Here is a 20,367-nt window from a genome sequence, read left to right as displayed (position 1 = left end):
TTAAATGCTTTGCCCTTGACTGGTCCTTCTTGGCAAACCTCAGTTTACAGAAGTCATTATCTAAGTTGAATTCTCAGTTAGTGTCAGCAGAAAGAGCAGGTTCTGGCACAGGTATTGCTAAATCCCAGGAGTCAAGCAGCAGTCTTTGAAGCAGAAATCTTTAGATTGTTGTGGCTAGCTCGTTCTGATGCTGCATTACCTCCACTCCTGGTTATCTGCAATTTTAAAACACTACTTTGCAAACTGTGGTTTGACTTTACATAATTTATTGGTGGATTAGAAACACAAATTGGGTTCTTCATACATTTATTATTACTCTAGACAAGAATTCTAACACTCACTTAGCTATAATTTTCAATGTTGGGAGGAGAAGGAATTGCCAAACGAGTGATTCTGACATGGTTGCTCATGTAGAATGGCATCAATTAAGAGCTATTTTCTGCTTCACTTATAGTAATAAATAGGTCTTCCTACATAAAATTTAATGTATAAAACTTGGTCCAAAATAGCTTTCAGAGTAATATCCATAAATAGATGAAAATTGTAGTGGTCTTTGGTTCACATTTTAGTTCAATCCGACATACATACAAGAATAGAATCAAAGATAAACAGATGTCTTCCCAGTAATAATGATGAGAAAAATAATTCCATTTCATTGTCATTGCTGTATCTCTTAGAAGATTAAAGCACTTAAGTAATGTGCTTAACCAAGTCATAGTCCTGTAGTTCTTATTTGTGAGCAGTAAAGAACCTGCTCCTTCTGGCAAAAAATTGGTTCATCTCCTCATGTTCCTAAGTGTATTTTCACTTAGAATGTGCTGAAAAGTGTCTAAAAATAGCTAAAATGTATTAAACACTTTCTAAGCAACACTTTTTTATTGGAGATGGAGGAACTGCTGTTGCACACCACATGGTTTTTGTATGCTGAGTAGAGAAAATTTTAGATAGGAGAGAAGTGATCTGTGAAAAACAGTAAAACACACCATAAAGAAGTGTGAAAAGTGTATAACAACATAGGCTTACTATTCACTGATAATTCTGGTACATGATTTTATGATAATTTGATATATTTAAGGTTCAGAAGCTGGAAGGGCTTCTGAAGTAGAATACTAAAGCTGAAATATTTGGAGCAAAGCAACAGAAGTAGATTCTCAATGTTTGATGAGAAAAACGTGTTGAAGTACATTGGGAAGCCAAAAGCAAATTCATTGGGGTTTTCTGTTTCATCTTCTTTTCTCTAATGAAGTATAAATGTAAAAGGGATAACTGAGTAACTCTGACAGGATGTTCTTGCTAACAGAGACCTGAAGCTAACATTTTCTGAAGCTCTAATCTCCTTTTCCCTTTCCTCTTCCTTTCTGTGACATTCTCTCTTTTACACATATCTTCTTCCTTCCAGTCTCCTGGGATTGTTTTTATTTGTATGTTTTGTAGAATCATGAAATGGTTTGGGTTGGAAGGAACCTGGGAGATCATTTAATTCCAATCCTTGTGCCATGGCAGAGACACCTTCCACTAGAGCAGTTTGCTCAGAGCCCCATCCAGCTTGGCCTTGAACACTTCATATTTGCTTGTTAGTCAATGGAAACAGACCTTGGACAGATGTGTGAAAATTACCAAATGAACAGATATATTAAATAGCAGCTTGTGAGTTGTGCTGTCTCAAATATTATTGCTAATTTTTCTGTCAGGTAGAGGTTCTCTGGGAACTGTTACAATTTTAGTAATAACTTTAGTAATGACACATCAAGAACAGAAACCATTTGTCACTCTCAGAACACAATTACAGTTTTTAGAAATACGAATAGATTGTATCCATTGGGTTCTATCCCATTTCCCCTTTGAAAGCTGGTGATACTCCTGCCCAGGAAGTATGCAAGAGTTCAGCAAAAAAAGTTAAATATTCATAATCAAGACTCCTGCATATGGACACCTCTTTTAAAAGCACTGTCTGACATCAGTGCATAGTTTTATGTCTTATGTATGTATTGTCTTGTATGTTAGGTATAACTACAGTCATCTTAGAATCTTCTCTATGAATATTGAAGAGCTGCTGAAAAAGACTTTAAAAAATTTATTCCATAGAAAAAACTGCTATAGATGTCCTGAAAATATTAGAAGTCCTGTGTTTAAGAAAAGTAAAGAAATACTCATAGAAGTGTTTCATATTGTGACTTGATTCCCAAGTGTAACCATAAATTCCCAAATTAGCAAAGGATCCTATCCTGCGCTTTAAGTTGCTCCAGAAACACATAAATTATTTTCTTTTTCATTAACAGGATGTAATGTGTGATTTTTTCCAGTTCCCCCTGCAATTATTCTGCTTCAGAAATCCTTCAATGCCACTGCAGACCGAGGAGAGGCAATAACTTTGTTCTGCAGAGCCACTGGATCACCTCCACCTGAAATCAGTTGGTACAGGTGAGTTCATTTGAGGGCTGCACATCGGGGCACATTGTTTTTCTGCCTCACGATTTTCCACCACAGTCCATTAAGCTGTGTATCCTTAATTTCTCTGCTGAATTTTAGGAGCATTTACTGTCTGTTTCTATTGTAACTGCTAGAGCTAGATTAAGCATTAATAAGTGAATGAACTTGCACAAATTCAATTGCACTCAGGTTACCAGCAAGTGAAATAAACATAAAAAGTAACAAAAATACCGTATTGTCATGATTTCTTCATACGTGAGTGGAAACAAATAAAGCTGAAGAAATGAGTCCGTTTCCCAAAAACAACACAAGGAAAATGTAACAACAACTTTTCACATGAATGTATCAGGTAAAAACATAGGCATTTGTGCAATAAATAAATGTCCAATACAAATCAGCAATATTGGTAAAAAAGATAACATTTTTCCCATCTGTAAAAATAGATTCTAACCCTAACTCTCCACTTTAATGAGATTGAGAGGAGATATGGCTTCAGACACCTGTAGGACACGGAGATGTTTCATTGAATAAGTTTCAGTGTAATTTAATGTAACTTTAAAAGTGTAAAATGCTTTGAAAGTAGAATTGCTTTTAAAGCTCATGTATGGTTTTTTGATTTTATCAGTGACATGAGCATAGTACAGCTATGTCATTTGGGAACACTTACCATATAACATTTGTAAAAATTTAAATATCTATACACTCTGTGTTCTTTCCATTTGAACAAAGATGTGCATCAGTCCTGGGATATAAAATATCTCAAGACCTAATACCAGTGCACTTTTCTATTTTAGACCTGAATAATTTGCACCTACTTATATTATTTCAGGTGAATTAAAAGGTCATTCCATTTGCAAAATGGGCATGGAAGGAATTTCCATTAATTCTTAATCTTCTTTGGAACCTTTGAACAATGTTAGACTAAGGTTATCTTCCTTTGACTGATACCTTCATCTTAATAAGCCAAACATCAAATGTGAATTCGAATTTTTCTCTTGTACAGTTGGAATCCCTGGAAGTGTAAATCAATAGAATGAAAAGTTAAGGAATTAATGTATCTTCGAATTCAAAGTTTAGTGAAGAGGAGGAAAAAGATACCCAAAATATGTAGAGACCAAATTAAAGAACTGATATTGAATTCAAGCTATGATTTAATATTCCTTTTATTTAATGTCTTTGAAGAAATTTTTTACAGTGTCTCTCTTACCTGAACAAAAATCTTGAGTTGCCTGAAATCTGCTATTCTAAGTGGCTTTGGTATAAGACAGGCAATATTATGGTATATATATTGTTAAGAAAGAATGCATGAATTTCTGCAGTTTGTGTATATCCCTGTTTATTTTTGTGGGATTTTCCCCATGTTTTATAAATATATAGTTTATGATTATGTAATATATACAAAACATATAATATATTTTAATTATAAATATTATATATATTATATTTTATAAATATTACAGAGAGAGGAACTTACCTCTGTGTCCACTTACCAGAGCCTCCTGAAGGATTGCCCATTGGTTTGCCAGCTCTCAAAGTGCTGAGTTTTTTAACCATTCATTAAATATTTTTAAAAGATTTTACAAAAGCTTCACAGGCTTGTGGACTGGGTATTGAATATTCAATGTGGAAGTTTCTGTTTTGTTTCCATTTCAGGAATGAAGAATATTGGCTTATATGCCTCCCTTCCCTGTTGCTTTCTTTTTTTCTCCTTCATTCTCTTTTTATTTTGTCTTATTAGATTATACATTCTTGTCAGTAGAAAATATTCTTGCTTTTATATTTCCTGAGAGTGAGAGGTTTTTAAAGTAGTAGGTGGGAAAGGCCTCTTATCCCTGTGATAGGATATTATTATTGATATGCAAATAGGGAAAAAAGATGAAGACAGATAAATTATTTTTTTTCTAGAAGAAACAAAAGTTTCTAAATTGTAATACAGTACTAAATTTCTGCATCAAATTTCTAAATTCTCTGTTCTGAACATTTGAGGTTTCTTTTCACCAACATATAGATAGCCAGTTAAAATAAATCAGAATCATCGGATCTCTTTTCCTAATAATTATGCCAAGATAAAGACCTTTGCTTTCTATAAGACTTTAGATTCTTTTTCTTTAGAAATTAGACTGAGCATAGAAAAACTAGATCAACATAATCTTTCTTGATTTTGAGAAAAATCTAAAAAGCATTGTCAGTGGTAGGAAAGTCTATCAAAACTGATTCATTTAATATTAATGTGCTTGTCATCCATTGAGAACCTAATTGAATCAGTTGATCGGAATCAATGGCCAATTATTCCCAATTTTATCTTGTTCAGTTTACTTTTTGATGTTGAACGTAAGTTTATAGTAACCTTGGTTTTAAGTTTCTATTTTAATAAACAAGTGGAATTATGGCTTGAACTTGATTAAATTTTAATGCTGATTTTGGAAGGATTATAATCTTTGTTAAGGGCAAGTTATGGAAATAATGTTCAGTTTTATGTCCAACTGTACCTTTTATCTTTGTGAGTTCAGTCACTTTATTTAATTTGCCTCAGGTTAACCATTTGTAAAATGGGCATGTGCAATAAAATGATTTAATGGAAGTCTGTTTTCTGAGTTCTCAGAATAGCTAAGTATAGCTAATAGCTTCAGAAAGATGAAAACTATTAACATAGAGAATAATCATGCCATTTTCTGATGTGTCATTGCAAAACACTCAAAAGGAAAAGTTCTGATAAAAAGGGAATGATTTGTACTCCATCCTGCTGGAAGATTTTCGTTATATGGTATAGAAAGTACATCCATGTCTATTGAGGTGGTTCATCAAGATTATGGACTTGTTTTATACCCAGTTCAGTGTTCTTGTGTTGTCTTTTAAAATGGGCCCTCACACGAATTATTCACTCATTGGATCTACTGAAGTTTCTTTGGCAAGAACTGCAGAATTTGTATCTGTCCAAAAGTAGCCTCACCTTGCTCACTGATATTTTAGTCAATTCAAAAGTAGATTCCCTTGATGTTTCTTTTGTTTCCTTTTTGGTTTCCAATTAACTGAGTTTAACAAGTCAGCTTCAGCTAGGGCATGAAAAATGTCTGTATTTTTAAAATCAGATGACAGTACTATTAAAGTGATATATATTCCTCTGTGTTGATTGTAAGCAAGATGATGAACAAATAGTCTTAAGCTTTAAACTCTTTAAGACAGTGCATAATGTGTTCAAGCTTGAACTGTTTACATTGACCCTTTTCACTTCCAGGTGCTGACGATGTTTAAGATTTTTGTCAATTTAAAATGAATGCATCTGAACTAATGTGTCTTTTTTTTTTTCTCAAAAAATATTTTAGTTCACTTAAAAATTAGTCATTTTGAAACACCTAGGCCAGAAAAAAGGTCAGCAAGGTTTAGTTGCAGCTCTATTTAATATATATATACAGAGAGGGGGGGGGAGAGAGAGAGAGGATATTTCATGGACCAAGAAAATCTAATTCTTTTGCTGTTTAACTGGTATCTCTATTGAAGCTGATATTGCATTAATGTAAAGATAACCTTCAGAGAAGCAATGCTCTAATGGCATTAAATTAGCCAGGACTGAAAGATTAAGATCCTAATGTAGATACAAGTCATGAACTGGAAATCTTTACTCATGCGAATAGTCCTGCTGAAAACATGATGATTGTTTACAATCGGGGTGATAAATTACTCCGGTAAAGTTTAGCTGGATCAATTTCCCGATCTTTCCTGACAGGACTTAGAATTATCTTACAAAAGAAATAATCTGCTTTAAATGTGTTATTCATATTTTCCTGTTATCTAATTTCAGCATCAGTCTGAATCTCTACTGTTCACTGGAGGGTCCAGGGAAATGCTCATTTCTGCTTAGAAAGTGCCATAGATATCAGTGATGTTTGTGAAAACAGGCATCTGGAAGTTACTTCTGACCTTGAATATAGACTTTTGTCTCCCAAAAGAAATCACTGGGGAGTTTTTGGTTGTTGGGGATTTTTTATAGTTGTTTGTTTATTGCTGTGTGGGTTGGTTTTTTTATTTGTATGTTTGTTCTGGTTTTGGTTTTGTTTTTTTTCTGTGAGACCACCTAATGTGGAGAGCTAGACTATTATTGGTCTATAAAACAATTTCTATGATTTGCTTTAGAAACAAAATGAACAAATATCATAATAATGTCTTGAAGTTGACAGCTAAGTGGACTACAGTTATTTACAAAAAAATGTTACTAAAATGTGAGCTATTAACAGATATTAATACTCCCAAGAAATAAGCAGTATCCTCACTTTTAGGGAAAATATAATTTCAGAAATTATTAAATATATGTAATTATTGTTAGATGAGAATGAAATGAAAATAGTTGTTGCTTAAATCTTGAATTAAATTTAGATGTCCAAAACTAGGCGCATTGAATAGAATATTTGCGTAATGTATATTATTTTTAAGTAGTCTGTTTTCAATAAATTGGCGTTGTCAGCAGCATTATCAGTGCTTATGAAAATCAAGCAATTTCTAGATAGGTGGTTATGAGAAGGGGCTGTCGATGAACCAATGCAAATAAGATCAAAGGAATCCTTTACAAACTGGGCAGAATCAGAAAAAAAAAAATTGAAAGTTAAAATTGCACTCTTGAAAAAGAAGCTGTGTGTGCCTGCCAAGGTGCTCAAATGGAACGGTCAAGCCTCGCTCAGCCCTCGGAATTGTTCGCAGGTTTTATTATTTCTCTACCATCTGGTCAGAACTCATTCTAACATCTGGAGACATGCCTGCTTACTAAGTTGTGGCTGGCCAACAACAACTGAGAGGAAATAAATTGGAAGGGTTCTTGATGTGCCAATAGGCTCTACGTGTATGTAATCTAAATTTTTTAGAAGTTGCTAAGTTGTTACTACTGTGAACTGCAGCAGTTAAAATTAGAAAATATGTTTTTAAATGTTTTTCACGCACAAGTGTGTATTTAACCAATTTCCTCCTGTCCTTCCTTGAGTGTAAGCCATATGTTAGAGTTCTATTCACAACCATTTTTCTAACATTAGGTCAATATCGAACGTTTAAGAACAAAGATATTGTAGTATTTTTAATACATGTTTATTTTATAACCTGACAATAATGTTGTGCAGCTGGGGTCTTGAACATCAAGATGCAGTTCAGAATGTGTTGCCTGTGTCTAGAATATGCACATTCTTATGGTAAAACACTGTGATCCTGAATACCAATTTTTGCCATCCTAAAATCAACTCCCTTCTCTACATATTGCCAATTAATGCATTTTTAAGGCCAGCATATTAGCAGTCTCTCCCCTCAAGTATTATTTTCAGCATATTGATGCTTTCATAGCCCATAATTTCAGAGTTTGGAACCTACTGGTTGAGTTATACATTGTTCTTATTTATTTTTTTTAGGAATGGCAAACTTATTGAAGCAAATGAAAAATATGTGCTGAGAGGAAGCAATTCAGAACTAACCATAAGAGATATTAAAAATATCGATGCGGGTCCTTATATCTGCAATGCTAAAAATAAAGCAGGAAATGACAAAAAACAGACATTCCTTCAAGTTTTTGGTAAGTACTGCATAGTATGTCCCATCCTGCCTTTTTAAATATAAACAGTGGGGAAATGAGGTGATAATTCACAATTTTCAGTGGAGCAGTATTTCTGCAAGGTGCCTACTGATGCAGCAAGCCACCCTCTGTATAATTTTACAGCTTCTTTCCTCCCTGTTGGCTCCTTTAACCTTTACACCTGAATTTAATTTTGAAAGGCTATCTTCAGAATTTGCTTTTCTGCTATTCAGATACAGTACAATGGAGTGTTAAATTGTTAATTCACTCCGGTTTTCTTTTAGAAGTTGTCTGCTTGCATGAAAACCAAGAAGAGAAAGAGGGGGAAATTCTGAAAGGGGAAAACTGGCTTATTTGGACTTCTAAAGAGTGAGGTTTTTTAATAAGAAAACACCATGCAGAGATGTTCCTGATTTTTTAATTTGTGGTTTTTTTCTTGACTTTCATTTTTTAAATGCGTGATTGCAGATGTAGTCATGAAAATATTGGCTGATCTGAGTTTCACAGGATGAAAGTGATAACATCAAAACTCTTATTTCTCTTTCTATACTCCACCACCCAATCTGTGTTAATGATTCTCTCCTTCACATAGAACTGATAATTTATTTGAAGTTTTGTTTAGATATAACCTAGTGAGAGTAGGCATCTGTGAGAATGTAGAAAACATCCCTAAGGATCACCGTGCAGGAAAAAGGCTGTAACTAACTTATGAAAAACCTACAAAAAATGAATGTATTGGAGGGGTTTTTTTACATTAATGATAGCTTGTAGAAGAGAGAAAGACTATTTACATTTGAAGACTTAAAGGTTGTACTTAGGACCATGGGAAATCAACTTTCCAGCTTAAAAAAAATAATGATAAAAAAAATTAAATATACAAAGTGAAACAGTTCTAATAGCAGAGGGTAATCTGGTCCCTTGCATTGGAATAGCTTAGCTGTTGGATTGGATAATACTGTCATTTGGGATCTGGGAGCCTGAGGCTTAAGCCATTGTGTCAGATGAACACATCCCACTGCCTTTCCTATCTGAGAAACTCTTCCCAGCCCTCCACGCTGTGCTGTCTCCAGAGCTCTGTACTCCAGGTGTGTTGCCCAGCTATTGGGCTGTTGTCCTTGAAAGTTGTTGTTCTTGAGGTACTTGAAAGTTATTCTCAATTATTTCATTCTTTCATCTTTTAGCAGCCACTTTGCTGGGGACTCCCTGGAAAGCTAAATCCAGATGTTTTAGTAGACACTATTAATTGGTTTAATCCATTTTGAACCTACGCATCCTTTTTGTTTCCATGACATCCTAAACTCATAAATTCCTTATATTGTTTCTTTCTGGCATGAAAAATATTTTCTTATGTGTAAGTTTGGAGCCTATTAATCCCTTTGGCTGGTAATTATCATTTTAAGATAAAAAGTGAAGAATAATTCCATGGGTTCTTTGGATCAAATGTAGTTTTCTGTCTTACTGGTTCATTTATTTTTGAGCTATGACTTTTCGGTCAATTTAGCTTCTCCTGTGGAAACCATTGTGAATCTCTGAACAGTGTATTCCTGTACCTTTCTGGTTATAATTCCACGTGGCAAGGCGGGAAAGGCACATGGGGTTTGTGTTGTGAGGGGAACTGATCTTGGTGCCCTCTCACATTCAGTTTTTCTCTCTGGCTCTCCCCGAGTACCAAACCAGTGTTTCCACAGAACTGTTTGCAGCATCTCCCACATCTCTTTCCTGAGTGGATAATTTAGAGGTTAATGTAGCAAATCTTGAGCACACCATCGAGTATTCATATTTAGTTACTTTTCCTGTGGACTTTACTATTGAATATATTTAATTTAAATTATAATAACCTGTATGCTGGTAGTTAGTCCTTGTGTCATGATTTCACCCAGTAGGCAGTTAAGCATCACAGAGCAGCTCACTTACTTCTCCTTGCCAGCAGTGGGATCATGGAGAATGCCAGAAGGAAAAAAAAAAAGTAAAATTCATCAGTTGAGATAAAGACAGTTTAATAGAACAGAAATGGAATAATAATAATAATAATAATAATAATAATAATAATAATAATAATAATAATAATAATAATAATAGAATCAAAATATACAAAAAAAGTGATGCCCAATACAATTAATTGCCCACCACCCACCAACCAATGCCAGTTCCTGACCAGTGGCCCTGGACAGCTTTCCCACAGTTTATATGCTGACCATGGCACCATAAGTGTGGAATATCCCTTTGGTCATTGGGGTCAGCTGTCCTGGCTGTGTCTCCTCCCAGCTCTCTGGGCACCTGCAGCCTCCTCTCTGGTGGGGTGAGAAGCTGAAAAGTCCTTGATTTACTGTGAACATTGCTCAGCAACAACTAAACCATCAGTGTGTTACCAACATTATTCTCATCCTGAATCCAAAACCAGGTGAGCTACTAGGAAGAAAATTAACTCTATTTCAGCCAACAGCAGGACACCTTAGGGAATAGTATGATCAATTAAGCCTCTTACCTTATTTGTAATCTCTACAGCTCAGTGTAATTTTAGTTTAATATTACCTCTACAAAATTCACCTCTATTTAACTGTGAAAATGTGGAGCACACTTTTAATTTCTGCTACAAAGAACTTTACTTTTTATTTTTCTGTTTCATGCAGGTTAAACTCCCAGTCATATACACAGCCAACAACTTATTATACTTTTCTTCCCATTAAATGTGTTAAAATAACCTGTGCTCTGAAAATGGCAAGGCAGATGGGTGGTTATTATAGCTAGACAGTACACAAACAGCTAGTTTGTGTTAAAATGGCCTATTAAATTACATTTCTCTTTCCCACTTCATTAGCTTACTTGTCTCAAAAACCTGCTATCTTGAATTCTAATTTGCAATGCCAACTCCTCGGGGCAGCAACTACTGTTTCTACTACAACTGGGCTCTGGCAGGGTTGAAACTTGTTCACACATTTCTACATTCCTTCTTCCTCTCTTTTACTTCCTTACCTGTTTGGAACACCTCTACCATTTAAAACAAAAATGATCTAATCTATAAAGGCAGTGATGACAGTTTTCTCAAAAGACAAGTCTTAAATCCCTTTGAGTGTGAAGTAGTAACAGCATTTTAACCTGTTTCAATTACACAATCTAGAAAGAAAATCTTGGGTTTATCATTCGCTAAATCAAGTCAACATTTCATACTGGTATGTGTGTGAATCCTTATTATGTCAGGAATCAAGTTTCAGCAATCTCAGTTATTTCCACGTTGGTCTGTAGTTTGTTTACTAAATTAAAATTGTACCGGCAGTTTCCAGGAGGATGGAGCTGCAGTTTTGATGATGCAAATATGGCTGTGCAGGAAGAGAGCAGAAAAGTATGATTCCTCCTGCGATATCTTAATCAGGAGATCCTATCAGGCAGTGATACAGGCATACTAAGCCTCTCACCAGTAAATCCATGTTTGTCTCAATTACAAGCTGATTAAAGCAGTTCTTCTGATGAGATATAATCGGGACTATCCCAAGCTTTATATATGTGTCACTTCCAAAGGCTGATGAAGCTTTTTTGTTAAAGATATGGGTAGAACTTTGTGAATGCAATAAATTGTGTAGCTTTTCCAATAAATTGGTTGTCAGCAAACAGTGACAAATCTAAAGCTTCAGGTAGTTATCCGTATTCTTCATAAGGTTTTTGGAGAGGCTTTAGGTGCACAACAGTGAGACAAATCCAAAAGAGACCAAGGATGGAATCTGAAAGAAACTTGTTTATTGAGGAAGTGTTGGAGAACTTAACACCAACCTTCCCTGCTCAGAGAGCAAACTTTCCAAACATTAGATTTTATTTCTTTATTTTGCAGATCACTCTTTTCATATTTATAAAATGCATGTCTTGTAATAAGCAGTTCCTTACCTTCTAAGTAAAATAATTTTAATGAAGTTTAAGCATAAGTCCCTTCTATAATCAACAATTTTTTATTTCATCCAGGTGATCTAGTTCACAAATTTTAAAATTACATCACTACAAAAGTATTTCAATATTTTTGACTGAAGAAACCAGTAAAGACACGGAGGCTTTCTGAATTTGCATTCCAAGACTCTAAATTTTTATATGCTTCATATTTGCTAGAATACAACAAGCAAATACCCATTCAGTTTGAGAATGACCTTATTAATTTAGAAAGAACAGTTAAAGAATTGGAGGCAGAAGGGAGGATGAAACAACTGTTTCAGTATTTCTGTCAATACTAGTCTTGTCATTTTCAAATAAATATTGTTATTTACATGTACACAAATGTATTTTAATATTTTTCAATGTCCAAAATGTCATTGAAAGGTATTCAGTGTAAAAACTTTTATTCAGTAGCAAGTTATGACTTGTGACCTACAAAAATGAAGCAATTAAATAATATCCCCCATATGAGCACTCTTCTTCTTCCAAGTAATAACTGTCAGCTAGACATATTTGATGATTAATCTGTGCTTATTCCTTTAAATGTCAGCTGCTCTTGTCTAAAATGTCAAGCTAAAACTTTTCATCTCGTAGTGATTCATTTGAAGAAGGTCTTAAAAAAATTTAGAATATGTCTAAGGTTAAAAATTAAAGAGTATTATTTATATGTTTTGGAACATGCATCATCTTGAGCAGATTATATTGTCTGTCATCTTGTCCAGATGTGGAAATCTTCTTGTTCTGATGGAAATAATGTAATTATAAATTCTGAAAAATTCTGACATAAAGTACTATATCTGATGCCTTTTTTTTTTTTTAAAGTGGTATATCTGCCACAGCTCTTTCCATTTTTTCCAGGGATGATATTATATCAAGGGAATGAAAGGATAGAACAGATTATATTGTAGTCAGGTGATATGGCTGTAGGAATACAGTGCCTGAGTGCCAAGGTCAAATATTTCATAGGCATTTGGATGATCCTGAAAGTGAGAGAAACAACTGAAGATATTTTGAAGTTTAATATAATTATCTTGTCTCAAATTCTTTTTTTGTTTTTAGTTCTTTCCACTGACATCCTTTGTTGAATCACAGAGGAGAGTTTCATATTTTCTCAGCCAAATTGATATCCTGCTGCTGCATCCAATAAATCTGGATCTAGTTGACATTTCAAGAACCCCTGATCACTCGGGTATTTTCTTTCTACACATGATGTCACTCACCACAGTTATATATTAATGAAGCAGGATGTTAGTTCAGTCCTTTCTTAGGTCAAATGCTATTTTTTTTTAATCTCTATGCAGTAAACATACAATAGTTTATTCATAATAGTCAAGGGTGAACAGACAGTAGACAAGCAACAGGAGGAGTGTGGAGAAAAGGGATAAGGAGTGAGATAAGAATGGTGTGGTGGGAATGGATAAAAGAGAGGTGGGTGATGTATCTAGAGACAGCAAGTTTGAACCTGGTTTTTATGTTCTTCTTGCTGATGCTGAATGCAGCATCTATCTGTGAGACAATGGCCATAAGTGAAATAGTGCTCATAAAATGAGGGGAGACAAGACATAAGGAAAACATTCTTCACTGCAGCAGGCTGGTGAGAGGGGCTGTGCAGTCTCTGTTCTCAGCATTTCTCAGGATAGTGCTCCACAAATCCCTGAGTAATCTGACCTGAACAGGGTCTATTGACCCTGTGTTGATGAAGAGGTTGGTCCAGATGACCTCCTGCAGTCCATTCCAACCTGAATGATTCTCTTTCCTTTTTTGATCCATTAACATAAGCTAATATTGCTCTTCTGCATAGCTATACTTTAGTAAGGCCATTGGAAAACAGGTTACATCTCTTTATTTTCTGTTTCATATGGAGTACACTATTGCCGGGCTTCCTCAAAAGCAAAACTCAGAAAAAATACATAGAAAATATACTGTTTTCAATAAATGTACTGAAAGTCGATGAAGTCAATGTTAAGAGCTGCCAAAATTTAATTTGCTCATGTAATCTGAATTCACAGCTTTTGGGTGTAAACTTAAAGAATCATATTCTTATTATAGGATTACAGGTTAGATTTTCCAGTGGGATGAGTGCCTCATTTAATCTGTAAAGTGGATAGGTTCAGAGAAATTTAGTAATCATTATATATGAAGTAATACATAAGACCAAAAGATTTTTACTGAAGATACTTGAATGCTGTGGAAGAGAGTAATATTCTATGCATAGTTCTACAACAGAGTTTTTTTGTGATATCGTACAGATAAGTCCTTGCACATGCTACCAGAAATTGTGTTGCATATCCAAATAACCTGACAAGTTAAAGTATAGATTGAGAGCTGTAGTTCCTGTGTAACTGAGGATATAAAGTGGAATGATTTGAAGAATGCAAATAATACCTGGAATTTTTTGAATGTATTTTACCACTAGTATAGTTGGTAAGCAAGGATTAACAGCTTTGGATCAGAGGACTCTTCAGTTCTTAATAGAGGTAATACCAGTGTGATGTGTTTTTTATTGGGGGATTTTGTTAAATCCTGTAATTTATGTAAGGCAGTTAAACATTGCTAAAGATCGAAGTCCATGAATAGTAATAATGCTTTTCTTTTCCTGAATAATTTACATTTGAAGACAAACACAGATTATCATGGAATCAAAGAATACCTGAGTCAGGAAAGCATTTCTGCAGACCATCTAGTCCAGAGTCAGCCAAAGGAGGTGTCTTGGGACCAAGTCTATCTGGGTGTTGAGTAGCTTCAAGGATGGAGACTCCACAATCTCCTGGGCAGCTTGTTCTCTCTTGAGTTACCCTCAGGTTTTCCCTCTTTCTGTGTTTCAATTTGTGCCATTGGCTCTTGCCCTCTCACTGGGCACCACTGAGAAGGTTCTGGCTCTATGTGTACTCACCTCTGTCAGGTGTTTATACACGTGGATGAGATCCCTGATCCTCAGGGGTGAATTGCTGGCTCATTCTCAACTTCTTGACCACCAGGACCCCTTGGGCCCTCTCTGCAGAGCTGCTTTCCAGCCAGTCAGCACCCAGCCTGCCCTGGTGCATGGGGTTATTCCTGCTCAGAGGCAGGATCATCATGGAATCGCTGAACCTTTGCTTCACTCCTGAACTGGCAGAGAGCAGTGAGGGCTGGCTGGTCCCTAAGGGGGAAAAAAAGCACACAAACACAGCCACCAGGGCCAGTCAGCCAGGATCCATCCCACACTACTCCAGGAAGGAAGGAAAAAAATGAAGTGGTTTTAAAGATAAATTTTGAGATGACATTCTTTGTGCAGGATCAGTAATGGAATTTGTATTTTCAACAGTGCAGCCTCAAATAATACAACTTAAAAATGAAACCACCTTTGAGAATGGGAAAGCAACCCTCATCTGTGAAGCAGAAGGAGAACCTGTCCCAGAGATTACTTGGAAAAGGGCCTCTGATGGAATGACTTTCTCTGAAGGCGATAAGGTAAATTTGTATTTAATGTATAAAATATCTAAATAAGTATTGTCTGGCTAATCTTCTTTTTGCAAGCAGAAAATTAATTTAGAGATAGATAATGGTAGATTCCTCCGAAATTAGAAGGAATTGCTATTTTCCAAAGTAGTAAAAGAGACATGGAGATTTTAAATTTGAAATTTAAAAAAAAAAAAAGGCAATAAAATACTGAAAGGTAATTCATCACTACAGGCTTAAATTTTAATACATAATCCCTACTAATGGTTTCAATGTCATGATGGCTACACGTAACCCTTCTTCAGTATATTTGGACTCTGTCCAGTAATCCTCAAAATGAATTGGAGCTTATAGATATCTAAAATTAAAAAATCTGAATACTCTGGAGTTCTTTATTTCCCACTTCATTTTTTTTATTCTACTTTTCTTTTTTCTTGTATTTTTCCTTGTGCAGGGCACAAACTGAGCCTATTTTCCCATTTTTTCCTCGTTTTCGTGTTTTATTACAAAAGTAAATTGTGTAGAGAAAGATTGCAGCCTGACAATGAGGAAAGTCAGTTACTGTGGGAACAAGAGCTGTAATTAGATGGAATGGTGAAAGTAAAAGGGCACAGTGTAGTGTTATTCCTAACCATGTAGACAGCAAGCTGTTTCTACAGAGCTCTTTTTAATTTTCCCTTTTTAAAAGTAATTTTCTTTTGGTATTTGAACAAGTATTTCCTTCTTAATTTCCTGACATAAGCTACAGAATTTCTCTGTACTGGTTAAAGTAAGACATACTATCTTTCTGGCTAACTAATTCAGAATTTTTACTCCAGATAATCAAATACAGTCTTCTTGCAGATTTTTGCATATTCTTAGGCGTTGCTTAAAAAAAAACAAACAGTTGAAAACCTGTGCAGCAGGTTTTCTGAGAGAACTAGATACATAGTAAGTCACTCAATTTATAGGGAATTGCTGTATAATAAGGAATTATGTACTTTCATTATTTGTATTCTGAAGGAGAAGGTCTGGTCTGGTCTAATCTCTGACTTGACCTTTCCTGGAATTGAGGCAATTTGTGAGGCTCTGTCTACCATTTTCCTGCTCTGTGATTTCCATTTTGAAGCAATATAACAGTTTTTCTAAATTAATTTTTCAAACAGTTTTGCATTAAAATAAAGCGGTTTCTCTTTTCCTTAAATATTTCAAGTTAAAGGTCATCTTTCTGACCCACAGAGATTACACTTGGTTCAAAGGTTACAAACATGCCCTCTCAGTTATGTTTTAAATGATCCTGAAATAACTTTGTTACATCAGACACTGAAAAGAAGAGTAAATAGCAGAAACAAGCTTAAAAATGTTGGTGTAGTTGAAACTTGAAATTTATCCAGTGCTTATATAGGACAGTATCACGTTCTTAATTCCAGTTGCAGGTGGTTAAGCTGCCAGACATGTTGCTGTAGTATTCTCTGAACTTTAGTTCAACTCAATAATACTGACAATCAGACAAAAATCTATATTCACTTCCTACTTGTGTGCTGACATACTCTATGTGGAAGATAAAAAGAGTGAGAATAAATACAGTTACGTGGTTTCCTTTGTTCTTGCCAATGAAAGAACTCTGTGTATTGCTCAGGGGAGAGTTTGTGCTGAATCTTGAATAAATGTTCTGAAATACTGTATATGTTCTTGAGCTATAAAATATGCTGCTACATTTGCCCTGTGGTCCTCCAGCTTTAGGGTGCCAAAGGCTTGGCTTGTGCTTTCCTACCAAATTAGGTGACTTGGGAACAAAACTGGCAGTGATTTAATTATTGAATAATTGTTGAACAATACAGCAAGGTTTTGCACATAGAAAGAAAAGGGAAAGGTGAATTGAAGAAAATGAGGGAAGAGGGGGAGTAACACAGACCATAGTCTTCAATTGAAATTATTACTTATGTGTGATAACTTTTGAAGTAACCTCCAATCACAAGACAAAATACATTATGCATAAAGATTATAATCTACATTCAATGGATTCATCTTTTGAATTTTTGCCAATTTTTAAACATTCTTGGTATTAACTGCACTTTATTCAACATTTCTGTTGAATTAAGGGTATCATTAGGGGATGATTTTTTTCCATAGAAGATGGAAGAACTGCTTGTGCTATAACATTAACATGATGATGATTAAAGAACACAGAAACTGCTGTTCTTACTTTTTAATTATACTTTTATTAATTTTAGTATGTACCTCCTCAGTCATGTTGTCCTTGTTTTGCTAAAATGCAAACATACCTCACGTGGATAAGGAAGAAGGCTGAATGTGAGATCTTTCTTAGCCTGCATGGATTCAAACTGTTTTCTTTCCAGTGATAGAGCTTATAACGGGGATGTAGGCTTTCCTGAGTTTTGAAATTATTATGTCCTGAAGAATGGAAAATATGCACCAAACTTATAGATCAAAGAAGTAACCCATCTGGGCTTAAGGAGGATAATATTAATGAGTAAGAGCTCTATAATTATCTCTTTAGAAAAACAGCTTTGATAAAGGATTTTCAGTACTTCAGAAGTGTGTATTTGAAAGCTGAAGCCAAATGAGTTCAAATCAGAAGCAAGGAAGCCTTTTCCTCTCTCCTTTTATCAGTTAGCCTTTGGAACAATCTACCACACAGTGTGTGTTCCCTCTTTCACTGACAATTTGAAATATAGGGATCTTTCCCTTTCTTCTGACCTCTCTTGAAAGTTAAGTAAAAGTTTTCCAGGAGGTCACATTAGATGACCTCTGTCATCCTTCTATGGCTTTTTTAACCCATAAATAGATGAGAGTGGGTAAGGTTCAGTAAATTAATGGCTATGCATGATGGAAGGTGTTTGTCTCACCCTTTAAGGTGTGAAAATGGAGGTTTAGTCCAAGACCAGAGCTTCAGCTGCTGTTTCAGTGTCAAGCCAAAACTCTGCCTCTGCTCTTCTTGTCCCCAGCTCCCCAGCACTGCATATCCTTGCACTAATGTGCCAACCTGGCTGTGCCCCTTCCAGCTGTGATTTGAAATGATGTGGTCCTAAAGACCACCGTGCATCCAGCAGGCCTGGCCCTTCTCCCAGTGAAAAAGAGGAGGCAGGAGAAGAGTTGTTGTTTTTTTTTTAAGAACAGAAGGAAAGATAGTGATTGGATTTGATTTGGCATAATCACTTGTAAAATGGGGTTTGGATGTGCACATACATATCTATACATATCCCTCAAGGAAAGCATGTCCTGATCAGTGGTACAAAAATGTCATTGACTCCTCTGAATCCTGCAGAACTGTGAGGGCAGAGTTTAATGCTCTACTTTCATAGTATCTAATTCTAGCAGAAAATATTAAAGCTGACCAATGTTCTTTGTAATTGCCCTGTTTTGGAATACACATTACAATAACAAATGGGGCTTGATATGAGACAGTGGCTACGCTGTATGCAGCACATGTCCAAAGAGACATATGCTGAATACCCTGAAGAATTTGTGACCTAAACACACACAATGAATGAAAGAAGTCAGTACAGAGAGATCCCAGTCAAAACTTGGTTTTTGGATTTAAGATATGGATTTATACTGTATTTTTTACCGTACTTTGTACTGTATTTAAAACACTGAATATCTCTCAAGTATCTTATACTGTTTTCCTTGTATCCATAAGTAAAAAAACCCCTGATTTTCAACTTTGTAATGACAACTTTACAGAAACAGCTTGAATTCTGCTTTGCTTCATCTACCTTCCATTGTAATAATGTGTGTCTCTCTGTGAAATTCCCTGTGACATTGTTTATAAATATTTCAGAGTTCAGACCAATAATTAAGTTATTTTCCAAGTTTGAATTCACTTTATATTGGCATGCAAATCATAGCTATGTGGAACTTGTAGAGTTTTTCATAGTTTTTATGATCAGGCAATAGGCAAAGTTAAAGAATTTGGGATTTGTTTTATCTTTTTCTTTGAAAGGTCAACTCTGTTTTTTCTTCAAGCCTTTTAAATCCACTTCAGCCATTACAAATGATAACAACAAAAAAAAAAAAAAAACAGATTTTTTTTTCTCCCTGTATATGCTGTTTCTGCACAAAAAGAAACAGTGTTACAGTGTCAGTCTTTTGAGACAGTAATGAGAGTGCTTTCAAATTTTTTCTTATCAAGGATTAGGTCTTCATCTGAAATGAATCACAGAAAACGTAGATGTATCTAGGGTATTTTAATTGATTCTAGGAGGCATCTTTCTTTTACTGAGCTATACAAATGCTGCTCTTTGTAAATAATTCTCCTTTGAATAGTTGGAAAAATGTAAGAGGCAAGTCTCTTTGCCATGTAGGAGAAAATTGTTATAACCTCTTTCAACTACACATTGTATGAAAAGCTTCTACTTACAGTATCATAGAATATTTTTGTTGCTGCAATATTAGCACAGGCCTGCAGGTCAGAACAATTTATGTAGCCAGCTGCAATTACGTTTGATTATACAATTGAGACACTCTGCAAACAATTCAATCAGGCCTCAAAGGTTGTTCTGTTTTTAACCACAAATGAATCTTAGTGGGATTCACATGTTAAGGCTATGAAAACAGGACTATTGTGACTGGAAGGAAAAGGTAAGCAAGTGGACTTGAGCAACAAGGTCACTTTAAATGATGGGTAATTAGTACTGTTGAGAATATGCAGATTTTTACCCTACAGCATATGCAAATAATGGAGCACATATGACCACTGAATAGGAGACTCTCAGGGGCCATCTGATCCATGGAAATCTGTATATGGTTTGGTGCTTCTTCATCTTCTCTATGGCATGCTCAGCTACACTAATAGGGAGTTGGGACAAACTCTTTGCTAACTAGAAGGAGCAAAAAGTGAAGTGTACAGTTGGGAGAGGTGACAGAATTTTAGTAGGAAGACTGAGTTTGGAGAAGGATTGTTTGCAGTTGGAAATGAAGAGCGGCTTTCTTTGGTGACCTGAGGAAGCGTTACGGTAGGAAAGCTGCAAGGAAATGTGGGTATTTCCAAGTTCTTAAGTAGCTCAATCAATCATCTGAGCTCTGCACAGTCCTTT

At 35.3% G+C, this 20,367-nt stretch overlaps 1 protein-coding gene across 1 annotated transcript in view; it reads left to right on the top strand.

Annotated features, from left to right (window-relative positions):
• The window catches only part of NCAM2 (neural cell adhesion molecule 2), a 276,833-nt gene that overhangs the window by 149,295 nt on the left and 107,171 nt on the right, over positions 1 to 20,367 (top strand). The window contains exons 6-8 of the mRNA XM_017808019.1: positions 2,304 to 2,421; positions 7,815 to 7,975; positions 15,195 to 15,340. Of these exons, the coding sequence (XP_017663508.1) occupies positions 2,304 to 2,421; positions 7,815 to 7,975; positions 15,195 to 15,340 (425 nt within the window). The remainder of the gene's footprint in view (positions 1 to 2,303; positions 2,422 to 7,814; positions 7,976 to 15,194; positions 15,341 to 20,367) is intronic.

This window comes from Lepidothrix coronata, unplaced genomic scaffold (genome assembly GCF_001604755.1).
Source record: "Lepidothrix coronata isolate B3197 unplaced genomic scaffold, Lepidothrix_coronata-1.0 Scaffold21, whole genome shotgun sequence".
NCBI classification, from domain to species: domain Eukaryota; kingdom Metazoa; phylum Chordata; class Aves; order Passeriformes; family Pipridae; genus Lepidothrix; species Lepidothrix coronata.
Note: the sequence above shows the minus strand (reverse complement) of the source record. Positions and strands in the feature narration are given on the sequence as shown.